The 10544-nt window shown below is 32.4% G+C and overlaps 1 protein-coding gene and 1 long non-coding RNA gene across 2 annotated transcripts; one reads left to right on the forward strand and one right to left on the reverse strand.

Moving 5' to 3' along the window:
* The first annotated feature begins 1278 nt into the window (after nt 1-1278).
* LOC130446628 (uncharacterized) lies at nt 1279-2022 on the forward strand. The gene is made up of 2 exons (XR_008910171.1): nt 1279-1624; nt 1689-2022. It is a non-coding gene; the product is annotated as an uncharacterized LOC130446628 (long non-coding RNA).
* Nucleotides 2023-2722: 700 nt separating this feature from the next.
* Nucleotides 2723-5430, reverse strand: LOC130446627 (nuclear pore complex protein Nup93-1). Its single transcript, XM_056782994.1, has 2 exons — nt 5346-5430; nt 2723-5289 (listed from the first exon to the last, which is right to left on the reverse strand). The coding sequence occupies exon 2, from the start codon at nt 5262-5264 to the stop codon at nt 2823-2825; it is 2442 nt and encodes an 813-aa protein (XP_056638972.1). The 5' UTR covers nt 5265-5289; nt 5346-5430; the 3' UTR covers nt 2723-2822.
* Between the last annotated feature and the right edge of the window lie 5114 nt (nt 5431-10544).

Raw genomic sequence — 10544 nt, forward strand, 5'->3', positions numbered from 1 at the left:
TTGCTTAGAAATATATTAAATTAGTTATAGGAAAATTTCTCTTTATTCTCCATAATTTATTTGTACCTTCAACTGGCTTTTCTTCTCCTTTCTTTTTTCGTTTCTTATCTTTCTTCTTTTTCTTTTCTTTTTTTGGTTTTAGAGGGGGCAAACAAGTATCCGGCCAAAGATCCATGTACGTTTGTACCATTGCTGCGGCGTCAATTTTTTTATTCTTCTTAATAGTGTACAAATCTTCCAATTGCTGTATGAGAGGCGCGTCTAGTTTCTTTATCTTTTTCTTCAACATTAGCTGTTCAAATTCTGCTTTTGTTATTGGTTGTAAGGGTAGAGTGAGAAGGAAGTGTCTGCGAATATAATAATAATTTTGTAATATACCCCTTAGAAAAAATATTGAAAAACTTGTTACATATTATTAATACGCACCCAAAGTCTTTACGAGCTTTTTTCTTTTTAGGTTTATTCAATAAGTATCTAATTCTCTTAAATATCAATTCCGTCATATTTGGATCTTTGATTATCCAGTTACCCAAAATTCCTCCAATTTTAATTGATCTTCCTAGTTTATTTGCACTTTCCATTATCTATAAAATATCGCTACTGAAAATGATTTTTTTTTTCTATTATGTCAATTTCGAGAAATCTGTCTAAGGCAACAAAATTAATCTTTTTTGTATCCTTCAAAGTTTGGCGTAAGAAGCAGAGTTGGTTTCTTTTATTTAGCCCGGGAATTACCAACTTAAACTACAGGGTGTTTCTAAATTCATACGACAAAATTCAGGAGGTGATTGCTTGTATAAAATTGAGTCTTCATTTTTTTTTCTAAAAAATCAGTGAATTTACAAACTTGAAATTCTATAATTTTCGTGCAGTCGCAAACGACTAAGGTGGTCATTTTCAGTATTTATTATGAATCGTACTACATCTTCCATCCTTACTGTTTTCCACTCAATTTATTAAAAAAGTTATAAATGCTGATGTTTGTTTTTTTCTCTGCAGCTATTGTTTTGGGAAAAAAATCACCTCCTGAATTTTGTCGCATGAATTTAGAAACACCCTGTATGTTTTATGCAGAAAGCAGAGATGTACGCGCTGAATAATGTCGGCACTGGAACGTAGAGAAGCATCTCTACGCCCACGTCTGTAAACGTCAAAAATTTTACTGTCAACATCCCTTGTAAGTGACATTAAATTTAACAATATAACATGCACATAATGAGAAAACTTAAACTTCTTGGTTTAATTAAATTATAATCAAATTTTTATTTACGTAAAACTTTATTTGGTCTATTTACACAAATTTAATCAATTAAAAAACATAAAAACTTTTAGCATTAGCGAAATATATTTATGATTGAAAGAGTGTTGCCCCTAAATGTAGGCAGAACATTATGCAATTTCTTTAATAATAGGTCACGTTTTCTTAAAAAGCATGCTATGAAAATAAATGTCATGTCATTTTTTATATTGTCAATTTCTTGAACAAAATATCATTTTATCCGAACATTTTCTCAACTTTATCTGATAGTAGTGAAAGTGATGAAATTATGAGAACTCCACCGGAGATTTTAGAAAAAGCTCAAGCTGCCACACATAATTTGTTACCGCTCGAATCCAAAGAAAGGTACGAAATTACCTATCAAAGTTTATGAATTGGCGACACAAGTATAACGTTAAATTCTTTTCAGAGAATGTTTCCTTTATTTCTTAATTACAGAAATGGAAAATGCATAAAACAGGAATAAACACAATCGGTAATACACCACGTAAAATTGCTGAATGTCTTGCAGGAAGTGATATGCTATCATTAAAACGACTTGGTGGCTGGCAATCTTCTAAAGTAGCGAAAGGCATTACGAATATCATAAGCAATTACCAATTATCAATGTTCGTCTTCTGATGTACCGAGCAGTACTACAATTATAAATAACCGTTTATCACCATTAAATTAATAAGGCACAATCAATTTACAATAATTGTTCAATTGTTATTAACAACTATTATAATAAAGTTTAAAAATTGCGATGTTTTTTATTTAATGGAAGAAAATGATTGGGCGTAGAAAAAGTATAGTACGTTACACGTGTTGTAAGCCCATTACGCACTCGAGAAATTTTTCACTTTGTGCGTAATGGATTACTTACAACTCTTACGTAATATATCATTTTTCTCATACCAACTGTCCATGTAGGAGTATTACATATATGGTTTTCTACTCGTTCCTTCGTAATTTCCATCTTTTTATTTTTTCCCGCAATTTTACAGTTGCCAGGCTAGAGTTTCGACCACACCGAACGGTATCACAAACAAATTCAACTCAACTCCAACAACTGGAAATTCAGTTGAGGGTTGCGACCATCCCTGGGTTGTTTTTAATTTATAACTACTTTTTTTAGTTTTACACTTTTACATACGCAGCTACTGAGAATTTATAATTTTTTCCAATAAATTTATTTGTTGCTGGAACTTTTTTTATTGTTTTTATAAATAAATATTAATTTGGATAATTGTGTTCAAAGATAGTTTTAGTTTGTTTAGTTAATTTAATTCATAAGGTATTTCCAGCTTCTCCACTTTTTTTATTAAATTAATATTAATTATTCACTCCATCTGAGTACCAGTTATTTAAATACTTTAACTGAGGCCGAATACTACCTCCTGATGACGAGTCTCCTGCTGGGGAATTTTACGTTATAATAAGCAGTTTCAATATTCTTTAACAAATTATGCTGAAAGCAACAAACCTGTATTTAAAAATTTTATTAAGAAAGAAAGTACAACAATAGTATTGAAATCTTAATACACAAATACATTCAAAAAAATTAATGCATCAAAATCTCCATCTGCACTAATCTACTGTTAGTATCTCCTGGCATCCTATATGGCAACATTCCAGTGAAATTGGTCAAACATTTGGCTTGTTCTCTTAAATGTTTCAATTGAATACCCATGGTTTCATCGTGGAAACGAGGTATATATTCATTATTTCCTTTAATCTTTTGATATTGGGCGAACAGCATGTTCATTACTGCTAACAGAACATCAGGTATTACTTTACAAAGATCTTGATGAAAATTCTTGAAATTCTTGACTCTATCATCTACTTCTTCAGCTCTTAATGGTATCAACTGTAATTCAACAATTGTTTTAAGAGCTTGGGCATAACTTTTCGAATGATATTGATCGAAAAATGAAATAAGGTCTTTGAGTTTAAGGAAACAATTAACAATATTGGGAGTGGTTTTGTAGCCTTCCCTCGAAAATCTCTCAGCACACTGTATGGCTTTATCCCGAATTCTACTTCTCAAAGATCCGGGTTCATTTTCTAATTGTACAGTTCTCGAAAGTATCCCACAAATAAGTTTCAAGACTTCTTCTTGATTGTTGGCTATATCAAATAAATCTATAGCTTCTTCGAATAATCCTTTTTTCAATAGATTTTGTGCTATAAGTTGAGCTATACTTTCAGCTGTAATATTAGCATCAGTAAATTGATCAACCAGGCCTTTAGTTCTTATGCCATTAAGTTGTACCTTCCCAAGAATAAGTTCATAAAGCTTTGTTTCCACAGCTAAATAAGATACACTAATTTTGAATAAGTTTTCATTTTCACTGTCATTATAGTTTCTTAAGAAGTAGAAATAATGCAAAGCTTCATTGGGACAGGTTAGTTCAAATTTCTTTACGTAGAGCATAACAAATCTAGCCAGGTTTAATCTGCAAGAAGGTTTTTCATCCATCGGATCTATACTTAATAATGGAGCACTCATATCTTCTGGACCACCTAACATGTATAATTCATTTAAAGCCAGAGCCATGTGAAAACTGTGAACTTTATATTTTTCTGTGCGAGATAAAAATTCGAATGCAGCTTCAAATTGCCCTGTTAATGCCAACATTTGGAAATATAAATGAGGTTGGTTGAAAGCATTGTAGTGATTTTCTCCATATTCTTCCAAAATTGTATGTTGTAGATCTTTATAATGGATGCAATCATCTTTGACTGATGACGGTCTCACTAAGCTTAGTTTTAACCATAAATAATCATCAGCTGTTCTTGCTACTTCTGAATGTTCATCAGTTATATCACAACAACCTAGAACTGACCAAACTATCCTTTTAAAAGGGTCTGTATCATTCCTGATAACTCTTCTATAAGAGAATTTGATAGTATCTTCTAGTCTATTAATTTCAGATTTGGCGTTATTAAATTTAGCTTCAAGAAGAGAAATAATATCCTGGAATTCTGGTAGTCCGCTCTTTTTTAAACAAAATATTGCTGCAGATAAATCTCCAGACCTTAAGCAATAATATACCATAGGCCACAAAGGTCTATCCTCTACAAGTCCATCTTGCAGCCCCAAGTATTCTCCTTGAAGTCTAAGACCTACAAAACTACGTACTAAATGATAAGTACCTGGAATTCCTCCTCTAATAGCATGAGCTAGATCTTCATTTATGATATTGTTCATATAAGTTTTGTAACGATCCTCCAAATAACTTTTTCCCTGTTTTATTAGAGCTTCTATAAAAGGGACTGTATTTCTTGTTTTAATAGGATCATCAGTCTGTGGAAAAGGCGGAAGTTGAACCATATATTTTATAATTTCCCACATATCTGTTACTTTAGGATCCTTAAAATCTCCAACAATACTAGTGAATACATTAACTAAATTAGGTTTTTGATTACCTCTACTTATAGTTTTATTGTAATCTATGATTTTTGAGACATAAATAGCTTCTGTTGGACTCAAATTGCCTGCATTAATGCTTTGACGATCCAGCGTAATTGTAAGCCTTTTTCCAACATCAATAGCTGCTCCAGAGCTAGTACTCATAGCATTAAGTATCTTCCTTTTTTCTTGTTTCCATTCAGATTGCTGATGTTCCCAGGCCATGTCATAAGTAAAAGCCAACATTTTATTATATCCTGAATCAAATACTGATAAAATCTGATTTCGAGTTTCATTTTCCAAAATATTATAAATATCTAAATCGGCTACTGGTTGTATAGGTTCAAATGTTCTTTTAGTGCTAAGTGACTCTAGTTTTTGTGCAATTTTCGGTAGATCTATACCTTTTGAACCTAACAGAAGATTAGCTTGAATATCTTTGGCTCCTGTTTGGGCAACCCTTGTATACAAATCACTAGATGCTTCTAAGACTTGTCGTAAAGATCTTTCAACTTTAGGAAGATCAGTAGTACCTCCAAGTTCACAAGTTAGCTTTTCAGCTTCTTGAAGGAGTTCCGAAAAATCAGACATTGTGTTGCTATTACAATCTCCAGATCTAAAATACAAAATATTTTAGTATGTATCAATTAACTTTAATAATATGAAAATTACCTTTTTAAAAACACCGGAAAATTTTATAGTTTCAACTTCGCTTTTATGTTAGGTTAAGTTTAAAAATGATCGTTTAAAAAATTATAATCGATTAGTTTCGCAAATAAATCGATTAATAAAATTTTATTAGTTTGTATTGACCGTTCCTTCTAATACTTCTCCTAATATCAGGGTTACTGTATAAAAATAATTATAATATAATTGCTAGTTTTTAAGAGATTTTGGTTGTCTAATAAAAATTACTTTTTCATATGAAAAATTTCGATTCCATAATCGAACAATCTGTAATTGCTGGTTGCATAACTAATAGAATTGTTTAATAATTATATTTTCTTTTCTGTGATGGGAAAAAGTTTGACAGGTAACAAAATGTCACTTTTTATGAAATTACTTTTTCCCAGATATATAAACACATAAGCAAATGTAGATATTTAATTTTAGAATATTATATTATATAATGAAGTGACATTTCCTTTATATCGAAAATACAATTTTTAAATGTACATTGCTTGAATGACACGTTCCCTAAACTATTCGGTACAACAGCCGAATAACCTTGTATTGAAATTATATTTCTTCCTTCTATCACAAATCTCGTTCGGTAGGTCGCAAATCCGATGTTATTTCAGCTCTACCACACGTTCTAAGCACTTTATTTAGCTATTTCTGTTCTGTGTGCTACCGATTCATCAACATACCCTTTAACGAACTGATTTTTCGCGATTTAGCTGGTAATAATTTTTGTGACGCTACTTTGGCCACTTCTATTAATTTTTCAATACTAAATCATCGTTTTAACCGTCCCGTAACGTTATATACTACGTACCTAATTATTTTATATAACTTACTTTCAAAATCTCTTTAGTAAAAACTATATTTTCCATATTTAAAAATTTTATAGGGTGAGCTGCTGTTTTCGCATTTATTAATATGTTTGCTACAAAAACGGCTTTCTCAGGGGTACACGGAATGCTACCAATATTGACATTTACCAAGGAACCGTTATTTAATATAGCTCTTCTTATAGCATTCACAGCTGGCTCTAAAAATCTGACAAAAAAAATTAATTAATACTTACACTTTTGCCATTTTTTATATATACCTATTCCAACTTAAATCTAATTCTTCTAAAACTTGAGATTTTCGGACATATTTTCCAATCCATTTTACAGCCGGTCTCACGCTTATTCCATTCCAAGATATATTTAAACATCGTAAGCGATCTGTGAGACCCAAAGCTTTGAAAATAAGTTTATTCGCTACAAAATGATGTATACAATTAATATACCCAAAACGACAAAAATTCGATGCTTAAATTTATGCGAAATAAACAAACAATCATTTTCGATTGATCTGTTGAAAAAATGCCTCTTAATTAATTATAGCAGATTTACGCAATTCAATATTGTTATCACGTTTTCTCTTTATTATAAAAATGTTGAACTTGGCGTGCTCTTAGGATTACTCTCAAGAGTCTCAAGGTTAACAGGACATTGTCGACAATTTTTAAAATTGACACTAAATTACACATTGATTCAGGGCCGGATTAAGATTTATAAGGCCCGGGGCTAAAATAATGACGAGGAATAAGGAATTCGAAAACCCGGAAAAATTCAGAAAATAATATCAATACGTTAGATTTGTGGTATCAACACATCAAAAAATACAGAATGATTTCCAAATGATGGGGTCCTCTTGGACCTGGGGCCCGGGGCTATAGCCCCCCAAGCTCCTAGCTTAATCCGGCCCTGCATTGATTGGTTTAATTCTTCAAATTAATTTTTTACTAAGTGCAGAGACAACTTACTAGAATTCTAATTTCAATAAATACTTTGTTTTATTCTAATAAAATCTTTTATTAAATTTGTAAGATTCATTTTTTCTCTAAAATAAGTACAAAGTATTTCAAAATGGATCAGCCGGTTTTATAGGTCTATATTTTCAAAATTAATGATCATATGGGCGTGAGATTACTTTTATATCAAAAAGTAACTAAAAATAAGATGATCTAATTCGATTTTTCAGTTCAACTAATGTTGAATGAAATATAAACAGTGTCACAGTGTCTTTCACGAATTCTCACAAAACATTTCAAATTGTTAGATCCAATAATCTTGGAGGTCAGTTATATATTGTATAATTGTTAGGTCCAGTTCTCTCTGAGGAAGCCTACCATTTAAAAAATCTCTCACATGAAGATTCCAATATGGTTGAGCACCATCTTGGAAAAGATAGTTTTCTATCATATCGAGATAAGCAAGAAGGACCAAAAACTTTATTCCAAGTGATTTCACAAAAAAATATAATCTCGCTAATGCTATACAATTTGATGTGGCTGCTCAGTCCCCCAGATTCTCAAATTGTAGCGGTTGATTTGCCCAAGAAATGAGAAATTGCCTCCTCACTAAACATTATGCGTGATACAAAATCTCCATCATCATTATCCTTATCTTCGTCTACTATTTGGCTTTAGATAAACTCAACAAGTCGTTCTTTGTCACCTTCATGCAACGCTTGTAGTAATTGAAATCTGTACGATTTCATACGCAAACTTGGCACCAATCATGCCTGAGATAGTGATGTCGAAGGATCGATAAATTGAAGTTTTGGATATCTACAAGCGAACTCGGTGTTCATGAGCCTCGAGAAGGTTTTGCAAAAACTGCTCTAGGCGGGATTATGTTATATAGATCGGAGGAGAATTTGCCGTGGTAGTATAGGTAAAACAGAATCAGGTCGGCGGCATTTCTTCTTTGCTCTAAAAGCTGTTTAAGTGTCTGGTCTGGTGTGATTAGGAACTCCAACTATGCGAGCAATATTCCAAAGACGGAAGAATCTAGGCCTTGTAGAGAACTAGAAACTGTTGCAGGGTAGAAAAATGTTTGGTCTCAAAGAGGGCTCCAAGTTTTTGTGAAGCCGCCTTGGCTAAATCGGCTACGTGACTTTGCCAGGACATATTGCTTCCAACCTCAACACCCAACAAGCGAATTTGCGGCGATGGTGATATTTTGAATGTTAAGTCGAATGTAAAAAAATTTTATATTGGTGTTGAAATGAGATGTTTGTTGTTGATTTATAAGAGGTGTAGACGAGGGCGGTTTCTCATTTAAATTTGCCAGTATTTTGTGACAAAAGTCCAATAAGTAGTTGTGGTTTACATCCGTAGATAGGGTCACTTTGTTAAAACTATTTAAACATAGGTTTCAGTCGGCGACCTGTCTAAATGTTATGCTATCCTTTTTTTTTCCAGGTTTGAATCGAAATTTCACTGCTTTCTAATCGTAAATATTAGTGCAAATTATCTGAATTGCCAAATTAACGACGCAAATATTCCTTTTTAATCCATAATTCGAGGCAAAACTATTCATCGTCGTCGTTTCTTACCTTGAGTAGTATAAAATCCATTCCACGCCAAATTCAGCTCAGATAACGTTTTGTTTTCCGTAATTATTTTTTCTATGACATCAGCTGAATCTTCTGTCAGTTTGTTGTTACTAAGGTCTAATATTTTTAAAGAAGGTAAATCGCATAAACCTTCTTGAAGATTACGTAGTCCTATGTCTCCTAAACCGTTAAAACTTAAATTCAAATCTGTTAAAAACTGTGAAGTCGATAGTGAATCATTCAGCAGAATTGCACCTAAAAAAATACCCCACATTAGTATTTAGTAATTTATCACGTTTACATTAATGAGAGAAACGTGTGTGTGAATATATAAGGTTTGTTGATAAATCAGGAACCTGGCAACAATGCGTCATTTCGTCCACATCTGCCTGGTAAACAGTTTTATAAACCTGAAGTTAATAACCAGAAAAATGGCCCGGTTTTAATGTAAAATATAGTTCTCCCCCCCAAAATTACTATTTACAAGAGTTGTATTCTTGTTCCGGAGCAGATTTTAAATAAAGGAAATTATGTTTAACCGTTGTTTCGCTTTCTTATTCGACTTCGTAATTAACGCTAGCAGCTAATACCGTGGTTACCACTCCAGGAGGGCAAGTAAAATCTGTTCAACTCGCTTTAGCATAGTCATCATCACCACACTGACCCCTGGAGTATTTTATTTTCTTCACTAACGCTGTCCGGAGCAAGTGGAGTGGATACCTGAGTTTTGGCATCAAACTGTCACGTTATAAAACGATTCACTTAGGGATGGGTATCGGTAGACCATCGATGTTTTTTCATTTAGTGAACATCGATGGATAATAATCAACGGAAGAAAATCATCGAGTTTTGAAACATCGATGTTTTCCTAAAAAAACAACAAAGTAATAAAAAAACAATTAATATTATATTTTCATGAAAATATGAAAGAAACGTTGTAAATTAACTGATTTTTCTGTTTTTAAATTGACTAATATCAGCGTAATAGCTGATAGGTAAATACAAGTTTTTGTTTCTCTAAAATTCATTGGTAAAGAAAATCCAGAAATTTTTAGAATATTTTCAAGTTCGGGCAAGCGGTCAAGTGCGGGAAAGACACTTTACGCATGAGTTAGGAACACTATTTTCTACGACCGTATATACAAAACTTAAACTAAAAACTACTAGTTATTTTAAATATTAATATTGAAAACACAATTTGTTGTATTCTGTAGACTAGTAAGAACTGACGGTCCAGTCGAGTTATTTGGTTTGAACTGGAAGGTAGATGACGTCGATGAGGATGGCATCGGTTGCAGGTCGCATAAAGAGTACGATGACGGTGACGGTTTTAAGTCATTTGGCAGGTAACAGCTCGGAATTAGTTTCATTTGCAGCCTACGAAATGGCTTCGAGAAGTTCTTCGTCGGATGAATCTATTAATATTATTGTATCGGATTCGGTTTAATGTGGTTTAATTTAGAAGAAGATTGCACTTATTCGGTCACTTCCAAGACGTTTTGAATAACTTTGAAGTTTTAGTAACAATTACAGGGTTATATAAAAAATATCTGTATTATTTTATATTTCCGAAAAATTACTTTTTATTTGAAGGACTATTTCGTAAATATTTATTTACCTGTAGTAACAATAGTTATAATTTCAGTAGTAAAAAACTATCTAATATGGTCAAAATTTGCATAATTTTACTTTCCCACACTTTCAAAACTAAAATGCGTGCGGGAAAGTGGGTTAAAATGCACGGTCGTAGAAAAAATAAGTTTCGGAGCCATGGCCTCTGAGAGGCGATTTCTGAGAGTTCAAAATCAGACCTGC

The sequence above is a fragment of the Diorhabda sublineata genome, chromosome 7 (assembly GCF_026230105.1).
Source record: "Diorhabda sublineata isolate icDioSubl1.1 chromosome 7, icDioSubl1.1, whole genome shotgun sequence".
In the NCBI taxonomy this organism is placed as follows: Eukaryota; Metazoa; Arthropoda; class Insecta; order Coleoptera; family Chrysomelidae; genus Diorhabda; species Diorhabda sublineata.